Raw genomic sequence first — 20725 nt, 5'->3', positions numbered from 1 at the left:
CCCTGAGAGAACAAAAATATGCCTAGGAGAAAGCTTGAAGTTAACTCTTATCATGTCCTTAAAATACAAAGCCTACTTTGCCTGAGACTTCAGCCTTGGGTTAATTAGTAGAACTTCAGAAGATGTTTGGGTTTATTAAACACGTATCTTGTACCACATTAAAGAGAAATTATGCTACGAGAAAAATGTAAGTTTTTAGAGGTTATGGAATATGTTCATAAGTAAGTTTGCCAGTCAGTAAATGCTGGTATAACAGTTCAATTACTTGTTTCTTGGTTTTGTTAAGGCTTTTAAGGGCTAAAAATTGTAGTATGTAATTAAAGCTACTAAAAATGATAAGGGAAGCATTTCAGTGCGTAAAGCAAGTAGGATATGTGTCGTCGGCAAAGGAAGGTATAAAGAATGGAGATATTTTTGTTGAGGAAAAATGATAATAATTTTGTCCTAGAGCTGTTTGTTTCTGGATGGGGAAAACTAAGGGACAAATCATATGGATATAAAAAGTGATAAAACGTTTGTGAAAAAAGGGAACTTTGAGAAAAGAATTTTGTACATTGTCAGGAGCGATTTACATTGGATTTAATTAGGTAAATAAACTTTGTTACTAATAGTAAGCTGAAAAAAAAAGAAATACATCTTATCTCCTATCTATACTCTTGTATTGATTAAAAGTCTTCTATGAATAGAAAGCTATAACTGTCTATCTTCAAGTTTGTCTGTATTACATAAACGTTGATCAGTTTTGGGCAATCTGTCCATAGCTGCCTGTCTTTGCTGAGTGGTCTTCACGAATCTGAGCAGATTGATGATGGCAGCAGGTGTCACTCCAGGTATACGACTGGCAGCCCCAATCTAGGAATTAAAACCCCAAGAGAAACATAAATAAGCTATGTCAATTATAAGCAAATCTGTTTTCCTCCTCGTAACAATCTGTATGTTACAGTTTATAAAATATTTTAAAAACTATTATCTTAATGTATCTTCAAAATAACTCAGAGAGTAGATAAAAGAAATGCGGTTATTATTAATATCTTCATTTTACAAACAGGGGAAACTGAGGCTCAGAGACATTAAAATGAGTTGTCCAAGATCATGTAACTAACAGATGTTAGAGTACGTAACCTTTTCTCTTCATTAAACTAACATCACTAGCACTGTGTTGGGCAGCACTCTATAATTAATCTCAGTAATATTTCTGTGGTATGTTTTTACAGTGAAATGTATGAATTATTCACTCCAAGTGGTATAAAGACCTCATATCAGTTCAGGTCTGTTTTGCCACCAAATGAGTCTGTAGCAAACGTTTGTCAGAGCTTTTTGTATTTTAGAATTTTGGATAAGAGGTGAACTCCGATGACCAGTTCTATGCAATTCAATTTTCTGTGATACTGTAAATTTTCTATAACATTTGCACAGTAAAAATGCACTGTCCAATATGGTAGCCAATAGCCTATTGTGGCTACTGAGCACTTGAAATGTGGCTAGGATGACTGAAGAGTTGAATTTTTAATTTTATTTAATTTTAATTAATGTCAATGGTCGCATTTGGCTAATGGCTATTGTATTGGGCAGTGCAGCCCGTGACTATCCACAAAAACATAACCCAATATGAATAGGATACAGTTATAAAACTTAAAGCCTCTTTGCCCACTTTCCACAATGACTATTACTAAGAACACCATGTTAAGTTCATGAACACCATGAAATCACTCCTCCCTTTAAAAATCATTTTTTTCAAAAAATTCTGCAGACTATGGTTTTGTTAAGTGCCCCTTTATTTTTATGAACCATTACCAAAACAAAAACAAAAACAAACACAACCCACTGCCCATTAAACTATGATACACCATCAATTTTTAAGATACAACTCAGTTTCAGAGATGTTAAAATGTGTCTCAGAATCAATAAACATAGCCTACCAGTCTTTAAATATTTGTTATTACAAGTCCAATATTATATACTATGAAGTTTTTACCAGATGTTTACAGCTGGGTGCACATATACTCACGCAAATGCAAAACACACAGACACACACACACACACGCAGGAGCACGGGGTGGGGGACCTCTGTGGCCCCCTTCTTCCTCCTAGTGGCTCCCAACACAACACTATGGAATCCCTAGGGCGGGGATACAAGTAGTGATTTGAAAACTACTGATATATAATCCATTTTAACCTAAAGTAGCTTCTTTTAAGTCATGCATATATACAAGTTTGCACTGACTGTTTAGCACAAGGTTGGGACTAGAGAATAATTATAATCAACCCAATTCTTGACTTCCAGTTACTTATTTAGACTAAGCTTTTTCATGTCTCATAAAAACATACTGACATCTGTCATACAAAGAGAATATGAAAATAAGAGGTTAAGGTTTTTATGATGAAATAAAAATTAGTTATGTGGCCACTGTAAATCCAGGTTTTAAAAATTAAAGCTCTGGCTCTTTATGAACTGCTCCTATCCACTGCCTGTTTTCTTACCGTCTGTGGGCGACTGAAATGTAGCTTCTCTCGAACTTCACAGGACAAAGACACATCCCTGAGAGTCAAATAATCTAGGTCTTTTGGCAGTTGGAGAGCTTCATCTCGCTGAACTTCCTTTATTTCTTGTTGCTGATGGAACAATACTGATTCATAAGTGGCTGGTGAACAAAATTATATATGTTATGATATGCAGATTACATTAACAACTTACATTTTTATAGTTTTTTACAATTTACAGAGAGCTTTTGCATACATGATCTCAGTACCATGAGACAGGTGGGGTAGGTGTTCCCTTTCACAGATGAGGACATTGAGGCTGAAATAAAGAGAGGGGGTATCTTGCGTATTAACTACAACATTCTGTATGGTAATTTATTCCATGTCCTTTTCATTTCAAAAATCTAGAAAATTAAAAGTAAAAAAAGAAATTGCTTTCCTTCTCAGTACAAATTTTGGTGGAACATTTCCTTCAATAGCCTGTAGGTTTGAATTTTAAGTCCTAAAGATGTTTCTCCAAGGGCTTCCCTGGTGGCGCAGTGGTTAAGAATCCGCCTGCCAATGCAGGGGACACGGGTTCGAGCCCTGGTCCGGGAAGATCCCACATGTCGTGGAGCAACTAAGCCCGTGCGCCACAACTACTGAGCTTGCGCTCTAGTGCCTGCGAGCCAGAACTACTGAAGCCCATGCGCCTAGAGCCCGTGCTCCGCAACAAGAGAAGCCACTGCAATGAGAAGCCCGCGCACCACAACTAAGAGTAGCCCCTGCTCGCCGCAACTAGAGAAAGTCCGCGCACAGCAGCGAAGACCCAACTCAGCCAAAAATAAATAAATAAATAAAATTAATTAATTATTTTTAAAAAGCTGTTTCTCCAAGAAGATGGTTTTCTGAATTATGTCCATATAAAGCTGTAATTTTAAAAAGCAGATCTTCTTAGGTGATAACATAATTTAAATAATTTAACTAAGGTGTTATTCAGAAGTTAGGAAGATAATTCAGCAATTATTTTGTAATTAAAGCATTCTGTTCTTAGAAAAATAAATCCAAAACCTGTTTTAAAACCTAAATTGAGGTGGTCATTCTGTCCTGTTTAAGAAAGCGAGTCTTCCCTAAAGGTTCTGGCAGTATCTGCTTCCATCACTTGACTGGCAGCCAGAAAGTCTCAGCTCTGAGCCTGGCTCTGCCAATAAACTACCCTCTAACTATGGACACATCATGATCCTTCTGGGCCTCAGCTGCTTTATCCAGAAATGTTAAGGGATGACCCGGAGGACTTATGATGGTCGTTATGACAACAAAGGATCGTTGTGAGGTGCACAGGCCTTACAGTCAGACGTGCTGGGTTCAAAGCCCAGTTCTACCACTCACCAACTGTGTGACGTTGGGCAAGTTACCACTTACTTATCTGTAAAATTAAGACATAATGCTAATAGCTGTCCTTCATAGGACACTTTTAAGTATCAAATGAAATAATGCATGTGATTAATACAATATATAACAAATTAGTACAACAAATTGTAATGAAATTTTATGACTCATGAATAGACTCTTTATAGGATCACAGAATATAAATGAAGAGGGAATGTATATGTTAAAGATATATTTAATCTTTCAAATATGTATACAGCAAAACATGAGAGATAACTACAAAAAAGAATCTGAAACTAATTTCTGCCTTGCAGTTTCTTGAAGAAACTTGTCTAGTGGAGGATCCAGGCAGTGATTTGAAAACCACTGATATGTGTTATTTTTTAACTTACTGTAGTTTCTTTTAAGCCATGGATATAAATTAGAGTCTTTATATATGCCAGAGTCTTTAAAGAACAAGGCAAAACAGTAGCTACTCCATGGCTGAAGTCAGGGTTTCCTATAAACAAATTAAAGATAATTATTCTGGATGATTTATTGGACAAAACAAAACTGCAAACCAAGTTTAAAATATAACAGCCAGATGCTAACAGCCTAAATGTTCAATAAAGTAATTTTTACTCAATAGAAAGGTCATGATGTTGAGATAAAAGGTTAACAGTATTTCTTACACATTAGCAAATGACTAGGGGTCTGGTCATTTGGAAGAATGATAGGTAGCACTTGGGTCATCCTATATATGCAGCCCAAGTACAGCAAGGTGACAGACCTCTCTGGAACTGAAAGAAAATTACCACAGCTAGAAGGAATGCAGCGTTCTTACCACCTTCGCTGGTCCCCAAGGAGCTTCAAGTCCTTTCCTGTCTGAACAATCCATCATTATCCTGCTTCTCCTACCTTTCTCCCCCATCTCATTCTGTTCCCTGCCTCTTTCTCCACATAATTTTCCACCGGAGGAAAAAAAATCTATCACAATGCAGAAGCTAATGTTATTCTCAGTATTTCTGTTTATCTTTGAAATTTTTTTAATTAAAGAAAAACTTTAAAAAACTGCAGTGCAACTCCAAAAGTCACATGTGACTTTGATGGTCAATATATTTACGAAGAGTATGAGAGCACACCAAATGTTATAATAATGTACAAGGGCAGACTCTGGATTTCTTTGCCTAATACAAAGTAAATATTTGTTAATGGAAGAGTATTTCAATATATTGTCAAAGCCAAAGATAGCATTATTTTTCTCATTAGAACATTAAAATGGGGAAAATGTAGGGACTTCCCTGGTGGTCCAGTGGGTAAGACACTGCACTCCCAATGCAGGGGGCCCGGGTTCAATCCCTGGTCGGGGAACTAGATCCCACATGCATGCCGCAACTTAAGGGTTCGCATGCTGCAACTAAAGAATTCCACATGCTGCAACTAAAGATCCCGCATGCCACAACTAAGACCTGGTGCAGCCAAAATAAGTAAATAAATAATAAATTAATTAATAAATATTAAAAAAAATAATAAAGATTACTTTCTTACAACAGGCAAGTTTACAAGTCTGGAACACACCTTGATCATGTTTGCATTAGATCTTATAATTTAGCAGCAGGGTGGAGGAGGGAAAAAAAAAAATCTAAAGAAAAAGGGGGGGGAATGTAAAAAAAAAAGTTCAAAAGAAAAAAAAAGTTTTTTTTTTTAAAGGAGAGCTCTACAGTAGCACTTCCCAAACATGAAATATACACACAAATCATGTAGGGATCTCGTTAAAAAGCAGATGCTCACTCAGTGGGTCTGGGGTGGAGCCTGAGATTTTGCATCCCTAGCATGCTCCCACATGCTGCAATGCTATCTGGGAGCCCCACTCTGAGTGGTCAGAGCCTAAGATGATGCTGGTCCTATGGTAATAATGGCTCCTCTTGACAGAGAGCTCTTCGTGGATCTGCCATCCATTCACAATTTGCACAAAAGGGAAGGAGAATATACAGACATCCTAAGTAAAAAAGTATTTTCTACCTTCTATTTTCAGCCTTTCAGCTAGCTCTCTACATTTGGTGTACTCCTTCAAGGGCTCTGGAACAGCCTTGGCCAACAACTCTATGTCAACTTCCTCATACTTCAGAACATCGAGAGCTCTACAAATACATAAAAGTTTCATTAACACAGGGATCCATATTATATCAAGCAGATTAAGAACAAGATTCCCTGAAAATAATACAAATCTCAGAATAAATAATATCAATATATTTCTAATTCTTCCCAAGTACAGTGAGCAAATGCAGCAGCAACTGCAACACAGCAGGACCTCAAGAAGATTAGCATGTGATTCTCTCAACTCCCTTCCTTTATCATGAGGGATAAGTTGCTGGTAGCACTGCAATAATCTACTTGTCCTCCCTTTCTGGTAAGGACAGAATATCCTCTGATAACAGGGGTTTGATTGAACTCCATAAGAATTTACATCTAAGTCACATTAAGCCCACGTCCTGTGAATGCGTTATCCTTTTGCACGTGTGCTCGGAACCAGCTGAAGATCTCCTGCTTGCTCCAAGACTGCAAAATAGCCGCAGTTTCCTTCTCATTTTGTTTGGTTCTCACAAGGCCTCACTGATCTGTACAGTTTCCCTAAATTTACTGCCTTAATTTTATTTTTATTTACTTTGATCTTTCCCTCTTTTAATAGATTGCTTTTTTGATCAACTCTGTCCACCCAAAACCAATTAAACCAATTAATTATCAAGGCAACAGAAAGTCAGCTCTGCCCATCTTGGGGTCCCAAGTTCTTCCAGGCCTCCCAGACGCCTTCTTTACCGCTCATCCTATCACCAGGGTCATGCGTCACCACCCTCTACAGACGCCTGACTCATCTCTTCCTCAGACGGCCTAGGAAAGGCCAGACACCCTCTCTCCACAAGGAGCTGTCAACTCTGTTGTGCTCCACGAGATGAATTATGTCAACTAATTTCAGAGGCCTCATCAGATAAGCTAGAATGAAACCAAATAACCCTAAACTCCAAAAGGAAAGGGGTTGTCCTTTCAGAAATTATAGAACATGCTGTAACACACCTCCTAATGACTAACCAAAAAAACAGCTACCGTGGAATCTTGCAGGATAGTGACCTCAAAGAAAAGCCTGTGACCATTTAACTTTTAAAAAGGTTTTAAATAATTTGTTTACAAGGCTTGGAGCTGTTTGCAGGCCCAAACTTCAAGACCAGCTTTGAATGAAGCCTAAGTCTCAGAGTGCAGAGGTCTGGCACAGAAGGACAAGCTAGCCCACTTCCGCAGAACACAAGAGACAGTTTCTGCGCTACCTGACAGGTCAGTGCGTTTCCCTGTAATCATGACAGGAGATGTGTGTGCACATGCACCTGTGGATCTCTTTTGTCAAAATGCCAGCTCAAAGTCCAGTTCAACTTCTCAGGGCCGCCACAGAGCCCGCCACGTGTGCCGTAGATGCAACACATGTCCTTTGCCCAAGTTTCTATCTTTTTAGCTTTACATATCTAGGAACTGATAAAGTGGGTTCTTTTAGGGAGGCTGAACCCTAGAGTATAAATATTCTGCTGAAATCAACATGAGGCTCTGCTGCCACAGCTTCCTTCTGAAATGAAAGACACCTGAATAAACAAGGAAAGCATTTGGCCAAATTACTGTTTAAAAAAAATCACCTTAACAAAATGGCTACTCATGGGATTAGTTAGGTAAAAACATAAAACTGACAGCCTCCTTTTTCATATCTTTATTCATCAATTCGCATTTTAAACTGTTGAAAACAATCACTTCCCATGCTCTCACTATGACCTCAATCCACATTAGTCACATTGAATTCAAATTCTAATTATATAAAATTTGAAATAGTGCAATATTTGATCTAAACAAAGCATAATGTTATAAATTCTTTTGTAAAGTTTGAAATAATGTGAACCCTCTTAAATTTAAACAAACAAATAGCTGGACAACTGAGCGAATTATAAAACTATGTTTATACTACTACCATCTCCTGGTACCACTTAGCAGGTAAACAAATACATCCAGCACCCTTATTTGTGAAGCAGGCTGTCTTTCCTGTGAATGAGATCCCCTGGTTTGGGTGACTACTATGCAGGTTATTTATTACTTACTGTTACGATAACTAGAAACCTGCTTACTATCCTCTAACCATGGTGCCAGTGCTTTGGGAAATTCCCATGAAAATGAAAATTTGGGAACAGAAATTGTAAACGATAAAACACTGTGATGACATGAAAGCCAAACAAAGACATGCTATGTCTGGCTGTTAGTTAAGGGGAGAGCACTTGGAAAGATTAGAGATAATAAAAAGTGGCATTAAAATGGGCATACCTTTAAGTCCACAGAATCCCTCACAAGGAAAACGGGTTGGAAATAAAGGGAAAACTATAAAGGAAAAACATACTGGAGACGCAGTTGCAAGATCAAGCCAGCATGTGTGCTTCTAAGATACGGTGATTGTAGATTTATGCCTTCTGAGCACCCCGCACCCCCGATTAGCTTACATTTTTTAAATGGGAAAAAGCAGTGGTGAAAGATGCAGATTTTGAATTATGCAAGGTTTTTAGGAACATACCTCTGAAGCAAAAAAGCTCTATATTAATGCCCTTTAGACTTAGAGTCCATATAACCAGAATGGTAAAAACAAGGACAAAAAGAACCCTAAAATGTAGCAAGGGACTCTTCAAGTAAGTCCAAAGAATTTATAACACTCTGCTTAATCAAAGTTTCCCTGCTATAGCTCACAGGCAAGATGAGACCACTCCAATTGCTCCCTGCCTAAAAAAGAAAGCAGATCACTCTATTTCTTGGTTTGTACCCCCTAAATCTTAGGCAAGCCAGAAGAACTCAATGGGAGCCACAGAGAAATTAAATAAAAAATAAAAATAATTTAGAATCATATATATTGTCATTAGTGAATAAAGAAATAAATTACATCTAAAGGATTTTGAAAAGAAGCAAATGTAATAGCTGCATTCATTTAAAATGTGCAGGTAGGGAATTTATAGGTAATATCTCTCTGAAATAATTTCATTTTTCTGTAAAAAGTAAGAAAGGTCTACATTAAAAATGCATACCTGAGAGGCAGACTTTTACCACTACTTATAGAAGCCTCTGGGATTAAGTTTTTCCATTTAGAACTTGGAAACTCAATGGATTTTAGCACAGAAATGCCTTCTTCTAAAGAAGACTTCATCCAAGTAGCTCTTTCATATCGTTGTTGGGACACACAACCAGCTTCCTTGTACCCTAGAAGGGGGAGGGAGAGACTATAATGAAAGAGGTCTTAAAGGAGAGGAAATCTGGTTGCAAGACTCAGTGAAGAGTTACCTCGGAACGTGAGCCTGCTGTCGGCATTATCAGGACGCAGTGACAAGCGGAACTCAGCTCGGCTGGTAAACATGCGGTATGGTTCGTTGGTACCCAGCGTGGTGAGGTCATCAATCAAGACTCCTATGTAGCCTTCTGTTCGGCTAATGACAAAAGGAGGCTTGTGTCTGACCCGAAGACTTGCATTGATTCCAGCTATCACGCCCTACAAGAGGACTGAAATGTTTAAAAGGCCATTATGAACTGAACAAAGAACTATCCTATTCAGATACTACCTGGAAAAAACAGCTCAGGCAGTGAGAAAGCAGGTCCTGCCCAGCAGGGATAGAACAGAGACAGAAAATGTGGTCCATATTCAGAAACAGAATATGGGTAATGTACCAGTTTAGAATGCTATGATTCATTGTTTTCAAAAATATCTAATATTCCTGATAAACCTAGGTGGGCTAATCTTTTTTTAACAAATCCACAAGTAACAATAACATAACTTTCTGCTTAAAAAGGAATAATAATAGGGTAATTTTCAATAAAGTTAGCTTAAAAGAACTAAATTTTCTTTTTTTTTAAATTTCAGAAGCAATATAATAAATCTAATCGAAATATGCTATTGGATCTAGGAGCTCAGGAAACAGTAATAAAGGCACAGTGGTTTTAAAATCCTGTTGTATACTCTGGAACAGAATAAGTCTTCTGTTGTAGTTATGAGTTGTATCTAAGCTCTACATAGCTATCATAACAGACATCAAGAGGAGCAACACCAGTTAAATAGTCCTCTTCTGTTCAGTAACATCTGAACAACCTCTTACTTGAGCTGCAGCTTCCTCATAACCAGTAGTGCCATTTATCTGTCCAGCAAAGAAGAGCCGCTGCACCAAATGAGTCTCGAGAGAAGGAGTGATCTGACGGGGGTCCAAGTAATCATACTGAACACCATAGCCTGGCCAAAGAATAAACGGTAAAAAATAATAAAAACAGTGCTGGATTTGCCTCAAGGTAGAGATGCAAAGATTATCATTAAATGCTCTTTAAAAACGAAGACTATTTTAAATGCACAGATGTTGGGCTTTGTGTTCTGAGGCTCTAAGCAATCACGACTGTGGCTAAGATCTCCTCACCGTCTGCTAAGCAATGCTGAGCTCAGACTGAAGGGCAGCTGGCATTCTCTTTACCTGGCTGAATCATTTTAGCTTTCTCCAAGCCTCTGATGCATGTGATCATTTTCTCTTGTAATTCAGCTGGCAGTGTCACAGATAACCCTTGCGGGTAGATGAGGTCAGAATCCATTCCTTCAGGTTCCAACCAAACCTGATGTAGACGGTTTGGAAAACGCAAAACCTTTGATTCAATGGAGGGACAGTATCTAGAAAAGGACATTGAAATTTAAAAATTTAATGAAACAAACAAAAGAGGGTTGACATTGTTCCTTACAGTAATTGAGCACTGATATTTTGTCCTTACCGGGGTCCTCTTGTAGTTTCCTTAACGTGACAGTTAAGGTGAAGGTTCTCAAGGACAATCTCATCCACTTGAGGGTTGGTGTGAGTCAAGTAACATGGCAGCTGATCTTCTGGCTAAAACACAGGAACTAGTTACAACATTGTTTTGCCTCTCTATTAGTTTGCCTCTTATTCAAATAAATGCCGCACATGACATGCACTTACTTTTATAGACATTAAATCTATGCATAATGCCAAATACTAATGGTGAAGTATGCTTGTTAAAAACAATCCAAAAGAGGAACCTAAATTTACGCAAGCCTCCAGATCAACAGTTTACAGGAAATATAGAGGATGCAGGAACGTGTTTAAGGCATCAGAGGGTTGAAATCAGACAAATCTAGAATGTTGGAAACTTCAGAAAAGAAATGACTCGGTTTCTTCCACATATAAATGTAAAAAAAAAAAAAAAAAAAAAAAGAAGAGGGGAACTATTATAAGACATATTATCCAAAGTCATGTATGGACCTCATTTGGTGCTTGGTTCAAATAAAACAACTGTAAAAAAACATTTTAAATAAACATTTAAAAACAACTGTAAAAACTAGGGAAAATTGAGCACTGAATATCAGATGATGTTAAGAAATTATGCTCTGCTATGTGTGATAATAGTACTGTGGTCGATTTTTACAAAGTCCTTATTTGTTAAAGACATGTACCAAAGTGTATCTGAGTGAAATGATGTGATGTCTGGGATTGTTGCTTTAAAACTAAGCAAGAACAAAGAATTGAGGAAAATGAAACAGGAATGTCAAAACAGGGAATTCCTTAGTGGTCCAGTGGTTAGGACTCCACGCTGCCACTGCAGGAAGCACGGGTTCAATCGACGGTCAGGGAACTGAGATCCCACAAGCTGTGTGGCGTGCCCAAAAATAAAAAATAAAACTAAAAAACAAAAAGTTTAAAAATATACACACTAGGAAAGTATCACCATGATTTACATTTTACCAAAGTGAAAATATAAAAGTCACTTGCTCAAAATAAACACACTTGGAGCCACTCATCAGGGTAACACTCACCAGAAACTAGGACCATCAAATATTAGCCCTTAATTCTAAACACACAATATACAGTTTTTTGTTTTTTAAATTCAAAGGATAGGTAGAAGTAGCCTGTATCTTCAAAAGTATCAGTGCCATTAAAGACTGAGGAACTGGGACTTCCCTGGTGGCGCAGTAGTTAAGAATCCGCCTGCCAATACAGGGGACACGGGTTCGAGCCCTGGTCTGGGAAGATCCCACATGCCGCGGAGCAACTAAGTCCGTGTGCCACAACTACTGAACCTGCGCTCTAGAGCCCACGAGCCACAACTACTGAAGCCCGCGCGCCTAGAGCCCGTGCTCCACAACACGAGAAGCCACCGCAATGTGAAGCCCGCGCACTGCAACGAAGAGTAGCCCTTGCTCACCGCAACTAAAGAAAACCTGTGTGCAGCAACGAAGACCCAACGCAGCCAAAAATAAATGAATAAATTTATTTAAAAAAAAAAAAAAGACTGAGAACTGTTCCAGATTAAAGAGAAATGACAATTAAATGCAACATGTGATCCTAGATTGGAAAAAAAATTTTTGGGACAAAAAAAGTATTGGGACAATCAGCAAAATCTATGGATTTTGTATTAGATAACAGCACTGTGTCCAAGTTAAATTCCCCAAATTTCATCACTGCATTGAGGTTATGAAAGAGGATGTCTTTGTGCTTAGTTGAGATGCAGACTGAAGTATTTCGAGGTAAAGGGTCATAATCTCTGTAACTTACTCTTAAATGTTTCAGGAAAAGAAAAAAGAATAAAAATAAATGTGGGGGGCTCCCCCCTGGTGGTGCAGTGGTTAAGAATCCGCCTGCCAATGCAGGGGACACGGGTCTGAGCCCTGGTCCAGGAAGATCCCACATGCCGCAGAGCAACTCAGCCCGTGCGCTACAACTATTGAGCTTGCGCACCTAGAGCCCACGAGCCACAACTACTGAGCCTGCGAGCCACAACTACTGAGCCTGCGCGCCTAGAGTCCGTGCTCTGCAACAAGAAGCCACCGCAATGAGAAGCCCGCGCACCTCAAAGAAGAGTAGCCCCCGCTCACCGCAACTAGAGAAAGCCAGCACGCAGCAACAAAGACCCAACGCAGCCAAAAATAAATAAATAAATTTAAAATAAATAAATAAATGTGTATATTAGTTTTCTACATTAAATATATACATGTATCTATGTCTCTATATATGGAGAGAGGGCAAAATATTAACAATGGGTGAATTTCAATGGTTTATAGGAGTTTCACAGTCTTACAACTTTTCTGAAATTATTTCAAAAAGTTTAAATAGGCAAAGTTATCAAAGTAATGAAATTTAAGAATTTATGGGGAAATACCCAAGTAGCCGAATCAGCTAATCCTTTTAAAGATCCCTTTTTTGCACACTAAGTAATAGTGATGAAAAGTGAATTGCTACCAAAAAAGAAAGAAAAAAAAAGGGTTAGTTTATATCCTTTGTTTAAAGCCAGATTTTCATAAATTATCTCACCTTGATCCACACTGTCTCATTGATAAAGCTGAACGGTATGGATGGATTATCTGGTGTCTGCTTGTTTAGAATGCTGAAATTAATGGATTCTTTGGCGATCCGGGGCGGAGTCCCAGTCTTCAATCTTCCCACCACAAACCCCAACTTCTCCAGAGTCTGAGCCAACCCTATGGAAGGCTGATCCCCTAAACGTCCCGCTGGATGCATCTCCAATCCAATTACAATCATGCCTCTCAGAAACGTCCCAGTAGTTAGAACCACACTCTCCGCATACACTGTACTTCCATCCACTAAAGGATAGGAGACAAAATAAAACTCAGGTTCTATTGTTACCATGGATCAAATTGGAATGTGACTATTTTGTAGTAAAACTACAGAAGAATTTCGTCTTTAGAAACTTGAAAAAGATTTTAAATCAGTACGAAGCCTATATGTTATCAATCTCAAGAATCCGAGAAAGCTGGGATGGAGAGCATAATGTATTATCACCAGTACACATGTTCCTAAAATCTTGTCAGCACTGAATAGCCTCAGGTAATTTTTTTTTTTTTACAAGCTGTTAATGAAAATAAGACTTATTACATCAAGTAATAAATAAAAAGATGCAAACAGTTCCATTTTCTTCCAGATGTTTGGATCAACTTACAGGAAAGGCAGAACTGAAATCTACATACAGTCCCAGGAAAAATTTCCGGATCCTTGTTAGGTTTGGTTTGGGAGGTTGCTCTTTCTTCTGTATTTATAACTTGTGCATTTTAAAAATTGACTTCAAAGCACTAATAGTCATGCAAATGCTTAAGCAGAAAAGAAGTTACATTAAGCAGAATGTATAGTGTATGGGAAACGAGGCGACCAGCTACTAGTTAAGTGTGCTGTCAAGTCCGCACTGCAAAAAAACCCCTTCAAGTTGTATCAGCTTACGAAAAGGAACAAAGAACAATGCGGGTAACATAAATGTATTCAAAAGAGGAGAGCGAGACACTGGTAGCTTGGAGGCAAACTAGTTTGCTGTAAGACAGGTAATTTTTACGTGCCTCTTTTGAATCAATGCTTTAAAAAACAACAAACACCTGGGTAGTTCCTCACTATTTAAAATGTAACTCGCAATCAACTGCAAAATCTTTCCTCAATCGTACAGACTGTCGATTCGCAGCCTGGTGAACCATGGGAGGGGCGGGGGGAGGAGAAACCAAACTGTTTCCGTTTTGAAAACAAAGTTTCATCCTAACAGGGGAGATGAACCGTAACTTCTCCTCTCGGAAGAAGGCAGAAAACCGTGCAGGCTCACGAGGCAGCTAGCACCCGGCCTTCCGCTCCGTTTCAGCCAAGCACTCCCGCGCCAGTCCTCCAGCGTGGGTGATGCCGCGTGTCAGGCTCTGCATCGCCCTCCTGCTGCCCGCGGAGGGGGGTCTGACCGCTTTCCCCAGCTCTTCGACGGCCAGCAGCTCCGCGTATTTGCCCTGGGGCACCTGGCTCTTCCCATTCCCCGGGCGTAGCCTAGAGATGGCGGCCCGTACGCACTCAGCAGCTGGCGGTACTGGGAAGACGTCGCCATACTGGTGGAGGGCGGGTGCACGCTCCCAGAGGCGCTGAGGGAGGCGGCGGGCACGTGCGCGCTCAAGTCCGGTCTGTGACACATGCCCCCCCACGAGCGGTGGGGCGAGGCGGGGCGCGACGGAGGCGGCGAGGCCGGGCGGGTGGCGGTGAGGCGGACCCGGCGCCCGCCGAGCTCCCGCGCACTTTTTGTTGTTCTCAGTTAATTTTTTAAATTAATTAATTTTAGACTTCTGGTTAAATACGACACACCACCTCACATGATTTCTTCTCCCTCTTGAAACTCCAAGAAAATGAAATAAAGGGGCAAAAAAGATATAAAACCACAAGGACAAGTAATGGGAAAGAACTTGTCAAAAGATGAGAAATTTAAAAATATTTTCAGTGGAAAGTGGTTGCAGTGGGGAGGGAGTTTGGGATTAACATATTCACACTACATATAAACTAGATAATCAACAAGGACCTCCTGTATAGCACATGGAACTCTACTCAATATTCTGTAATAACCTACAGGGGAAAAGAATCTGAAAAAGAATGGATATATGTATATGTATAACTGAATCACTTTGCTGTACCCCTAAAACTAACACAATATTGTAAATCAACTATACTCCAATATAAAATTAAATTTTAAAAACGTGGTTGGAAGAGTGATAACTGATTTAGCAGAGAGGAGAAGGCCTTAACTCAAGAACCTGAAGAGAACATACTGATGACAATGAAGCAACTTGCCGTGCAAAGGCTCAGAAACTGGAGGACGGAATATAAGAAATGTAGGAATGAAGCTAGGGGGCTGAAAATGAGAGAAAGAGTTAACTCTGCATATAAAGGTTTGCCTGCAGACAGATCTACCTTACACTAATCAAACAATATAATCGTCAAATCTGGAGGGGAAAGGACGCAGGGGAGAGAAAGGGAAATGAAAATAAAACTAGTAACTGTTCAACATAGGGAAGTCAGTAAACACTGACAGAAGAAAGAGAAGATTAAGTATATTATACAAAATCATAGTTACTAAGGTAATCACAGAACAAAAACATGAACTTTTAAGAAAGAAACATAGCTCCCTAAAGCAAAGAAAACCAAACACAGATTAAGTGGTTGAAAAACAAAAAAGTACAGAATAGTGTGTGCAATATGCTACTGCTATGTGTGTTGGGGGGAAATATAAACACACACACAGAAAGACTACACCAGAGACGAGTAATGCTCCCGAGGAAGGAAACTGGCTGCCTGGGGCACAAGATGAGAGTCCACCTTTTCATTCTACCTTCTTTCATCTCCTTTAAACCATTTACCATTATACGTATTCCCCATTCAAAAAAACTAATAAATGTATAATAAAAATTAATTTTAAAATAGGGAAAATAAGTTAATCTCTGTATTTTAAATGATGAGATTCTTCAGCACAGCCCCTCCTACCATTTTGTTCCTAGAATGCTAGCAGGCGCCAACAGTCCAGTCCCCTGGCAGAAGATCGATTCTTCGCCTGAAGACTAAGAGACATAGATGTTTGGGAGTTCCCAACAAAAAGGCCAGTTCAATCCCTAATCACCAGACTACAGAGTTGCCCAAGCAATAAAATTAACTGTGCACACACAAATCTTCCAATCAATGTTTAAGTGGTTAAGTCTGTAGAGGGAGATAATAGAGATAAATTGTTTTTCCATACAAATTTAAATTCTATTTGATTTTTGTAAAAATTACATGCATGTGTTATTTTAATTTAAAAATTAATACGAAACTCAAATAAAAAAACATATATAATAATCCTGTAAAATATAAATTAAAAATATTTAAAGTCAGAATTAAGAAATACCAGGAGGAAAATACACAATTATGCAGGCTATAGAGTCCCAAAATAAGATGGTACAGAATGTGAGCTTCGTTGTCAAAATGAAAGGAGAAGTATGATTTTTTATACAGTTTTCCTCATGTATGAACAGAAAACACAACAATTTCCTAGAATAAGCAAAACATCTCCATACTCTGCTCAAAATAAATTTCTCGCATGGAGTTTGATACTATTATTATCATCTATAAGCAGTACATACCCAAAACAACACCACTGACGCGGTATTTCCCAGTGTGCTCAGGCTCTGGTTCTGTAAGAATAAGATCTTCTACAGCTCCCTCCTGAACAGTAAGCAGCGGTGTATTTAGGATTTCTTTCTGTCAAAACAGAATGCAAGCTGAAACATAACAGTTAAACAATCACTACAGTCTTTCCTGTTTTCATGCCCCATTCTTACCTGCATGTTCTGTTTATAAAGTTTCCTATCAATTTGAGCTCTCAGACCCCAAACAGCTGGTCCCTTGCGCCGGTTTAATACTTTGTAATGTACACCAGACTGGTCACAGATTCGAGAACACAGGCCATCCAAGGCATCAACTTCTCTCATTAAATGCCCCTTTCCAATGCCACCAAAGGAAGGATTACAGGACATCTGACCTAAAGAGAACAGACATAAACAAAATAAATATATGAGCATCTTGCATATAGTGAGTGCTTGATAAAATAAAAGAACTTGAAGCAAACCCTAAAAATGCTGGAGTTCCAACAGGATGCAAGAGTTATTCAGGGCGGGACTTCCCTGGTGGCACAGTGGTTAAGAATACACCTGCCAACGCAGGGGACATGGGTTCGAGCCCTGGTCCGGGAAGATCCCACATGCCGCGGAGCAACTAAGCCCGTGCACCACAACTACTGAGCCTGCGTGCCGCAACTACTGAAGCCTGCACGCCTACAGCCAGTGCTCCGCAACAAGAGAAGCCACCGCAGTGAGAAGCCCGCGCACCACAACGAAGAGTAGCCCCCGCTCTCTGCAACTGGAGAAAGCCCGCGCGCAGCAACAAAGACCCAACGCAGCCAAAAATAAATAAATAAATAAAATTTAAAAAAGAGAAAAAGTTATGCAGAGCATCCTGGAAGACAAACCATTGCTGGAAGTTTCTTTTGAATCTTTCCCTTGTACACATTCATTACGTTGCCTTTTCCTTTTCCTTTTCAATGTGACCTTGAAATTCTTACCTCATGAAACCTTCCTAAATCAAGCATAATTTTAAGAAGTTCCTTTGCACTGGTTCACAGTTATAATCAAGTATGTCTTCCATAAATGCCATCTGCTGTTTTCTTTATGCTTATTTTGCAGAAATAATTAAATTATAAGCTTCCTGAAAGTAGAATTCACATTTTATACCTTCTCTTTAAATCCCCCAAGTCTTACGGGAGGTACAGAGTGGGAAAGCTATGTCAACAATCTGCTGATCCGCTGTGGCCGGCAACAAGCCCTCCAACAGTTTTCATGGTCTCCAGAGGGAGGCTGAATAGTGCTGTGATTAGGAGCATGGGTTAGGAGTGAGCAAGAGATCTCGCTCAGTTCCTAGATTTGCCACTTATAAACTCCATGTGATCTTGGCAAGTTATCTAATATTCTGTACCTCAGTGTCCCTACTGTAAAAACAGGGATGACAGCAGCAGATTATTTCCCTCCTTCCTTTGACACAGAATCACTATTTAGGTAAACACTATTCCCTATGAGGCTTTGTTTGGGGAGTATGACCTAAACTCAGTTTAGGGGTAAACCTTTATTGATCTAAAGTAATCATGGAAATCCTGTTCCTACTTGCCAGTGTCTGGTTTAGTGCCAGAAGACTTTTCTCTTTTGTCATGAATGCCAAAAAATAGTTTGTCGAAAAGCATTATTTTCCAGGTTAGTATAAAATAAAAGATTTTCTGTCTCTGACTTCATTATTGGCAGATGATATGACTGAATTGAAAGAGGACAATTCCTGCATTCTGTATTCTTATGGAAGTTCAACTTTCTAAGTCAAAGCTATCTTTCTGAGGACAAGCAGAAATACTTGATACTCTACTACATCAAATTACCTTAAAAAAATGAGACTTTGATTTTAAGATAGAATTGTCATTTACCAAGCTCATCTATTAATATAAGAGTTATTAAAATATCTCTGAAATCTATTTATTTAAAAAGAAAATTTAGGTCATATTGTATTGGTGTAAATACAATGGGTATTTTTATAGGATATTAATGACTACTTAATGAATATGGGTTTTGATGGGAATTCCTTTATCCTTGACAGAACTACATTACTTATACTATTTAATGATCATCTTAGTTCAATACTTTTCTGTTCATTCGATTTTTTTAATTGTTATTCCTGGTTTTTACTCGGGTCATCATATAGCCTCGCTCCAAAAGAATCGCTGTTAACAGTGTATATTTCTCCACAGTTATGAGCTGAATGGTTGTTTTAAAAAGTATTTCAGTACACAAAGCACAGTTAACATTTTAGTTACTATTCACTCTTAAGCAAAATGCAAGAGGAAAGACATAGGCGTGCATAATTTACAGGATAATGTCCTAGCTAGTATCTAAGATGACGCTAGAGAGGAGTCTTGTTTAAATTACGGCCGTCCAACCACAGCCTGTGAGTGCAAAAAAGCACTGTCGGGTCGTCCTAAGCACAAAACTGGGGAATAAACATTCAGTAGGAATACAGAATGCAATAAAAAAGTACCCTCGTTCTTCAAAAGGGCTTCACAAAATCTCGAGAAAAACACAATGGTCATTTAATAAATGAGTACTAATAATGTTAATTCACTCTTTTTAAAAAAAATAAATTTATTTATTTATATATTTTTATTTTTGGCTGCGTTGGGTCTTGGTTGCTGCGCGTGGGCTTTCTCCAGTTGCGGTGCGCGGGCTTCTCATTGCGGTGGCTTCTCTTGTTGCGGAGTACGGGCTCTAGGCGCGGGGGCTTCAGTAGTTGTGGCTCACGGGCTCCAGAGCGCAGGCTCAGTGGCACTTGGGCTCAGCAGTTGTGGCGCAGAGGCTTAGTTGCTCCGCGGCATGTGGGATCTTCCCAGACCAGGGATCCAACAGTGTCCCCTGCGTTGGCAGGCAGATTTTTAACCACTGCGCCACCAGGGAAGTCCTAATTCACTCTTTAACCAAAGCAACAAGCTAGTAAAGGGCAAATGACAACAATGAAATAAGGAATCAGCCAGTATTCCTACAGTTTGCCCTTTTCTCAAGGCACCCCCCTCTCCCCAACCCCCAGCCCCCCGCACCCCCCCACTAATTACTTTTCATCAGCAGCACAATCCACGGCCCTCACAATAGCCCCTAGTCTTAGAGCTCTGGCCCGGGCCCGCGTGATCTGCGAAACACAAATCTGGCTAAAACCACAGTCGGCAGGATTCTCACCAGCCTTAAGGGAGGGAAAAGGCGGCCCACATCAGGCACTGGGAGGGGGCGGAGGAAGGCACTGGCTGCTTGCGTCCTAGGCAAGCCCCGCACCGCGCTACTCACCGATGGTGTCCACTCGGTGCGTGAGCAGCAGAGTCTGGGAGCCGCACCGAGCGGCGGCGGCGGCGGCCTCGGTCCCCGCATGTCCTCCGCCGATGACTACCACGTCGAAGTGCGGAGTCCAGGGCGCCGCGCTGTCACCGCTGAACCGGGAAGACGGATGGTGCTGTTTGGTGAGTGAAGCCGCGACCCAGCGACCACAGCCTCGGAAGGAGAACATGGTTGGAGAAAGACCGAGTCTTTAACTCTGAGCCTGACACGAGCGAGGGGCAAACGTTCAGGAGAAGAAAGTCTTCAGGGAGCAGCCATCTTGTTCTGACGTCACAGCGTAGCACGTCTACGTCCAGCGTCGCCGCTGATTGGCAGTTTGGCGAAACTTTACTGATGAAACAAGACCCGGCAGTTGTGCAGGTGGCCCGCGAGGTGTGTGCCTCCTTTCTTGGTCGGCGCAGGCTGTTTGATTCCATATGGTTCTGGATTGGGGGGACTCCTACTCAGTCATCTTTTGTCCTTTTCAGCGAATTGCTGCCCCGATCACCAGGTGGCCACCTACAAACAAGAATTTGGATCACTGCTTTATCAGATTCTTTGAACTTTCTGGTGCAGCTATCACTTTGACTTCTGTTTATGAAGACTACAGTCTGAATAGGA

The 20725-nt window shown here is 39.9% G+C and overlaps 1 protein-coding gene and 1 pseudogene across 2 annotated transcripts; both read right to left on the bottom strand.

The window, feature by feature from the left end:
- Positions 1-347: 347 nt before the first annotated feature.
- Positions 348-20397, bottom strand: MTO1 (mitochondrial tRNA translation optimization 1). Of its 2 annotated transcripts, XM_061206937.1 has the most exons (12): positions 20078-20397; positions 16994-17193; positions 16796-16913; positions 13188-13477; positions 10636-10748; positions 10347-10537; positions 9984-10114; positions 9178-9382; positions 8925-9096; positions 5851-5969; positions 2482-2642; positions 348-852 (listed from the first exon to the last, which is right to left on the bottom strand). In XM_061206937.1, exons 1-12 carry the CDS (start codon positions 20292-20294, stop codon positions 691-693), a joined length of 2079 nt encoding a protein of 692 aa, XP_061062920.1. In that variant the 5' UTR covers positions 20295-20397; the 3' UTR covers positions 348-690. The 2 variants fall into 2 exon arrangements, with proteins under 2 accessions (XP_061062920.1, XP_061062921.1); XM_061206938.1 differs by lacking the exons at positions 348-852; positions 5851-5969 and having other exon boundaries at positions 2551-2642.
- On the bottom strand, positions 14483-14826 carry LOC133102638 (cyclin-dependent kinase 2-associated protein 1-like; annotated as a pseudogene).
- Positions 20398-20725: the final 328 nt, after the last annotated feature.

Source organism: Eubalaena glacialis, chromosome 12, assembly GCF_028564815.1.
Source record: "Eubalaena glacialis isolate mEubGla1 chromosome 12, mEubGla1.1.hap2.+ XY, whole genome shotgun sequence".
Classification (NCBI taxonomy): domain Eukaryota; kingdom Metazoa; phylum Chordata; class Mammalia; order Artiodactyla; family Balaenidae; genus Eubalaena; species Eubalaena glacialis.
Note: the sequence above shows the minus strand (reverse complement) of the source record. Positions and strands in the feature narration are given on the sequence as shown.

What these genes read in the sequence shown, in the direction of transcription:
- MTO1 (XM_061206937.1), bottom strand. Translation starts at nt 20,294, where the DNA reads ATGTTCTCCTTCCGAGGCTGTGGTCGCTGGGTCGCGGCTTCACTCACC. An exon ending in CGTCAGTGGTGTTGTTTTGG is followed by an intron (nt 13,478 to 16,795) that starts GTATGTACTGCT and finishes CCTATCCTTTAG; the next exon opens with TGGATGGAAGTACAGTGTAT. An exon ending in ATGAGACAGTGTGGATCAAG is followed by an intron (nt 10,749 to 13,187) that starts GTGAGATAATTT and finishes CCTGTGTTTTAG; the next exon opens with CCAGAAGATCAGCTGCCATG.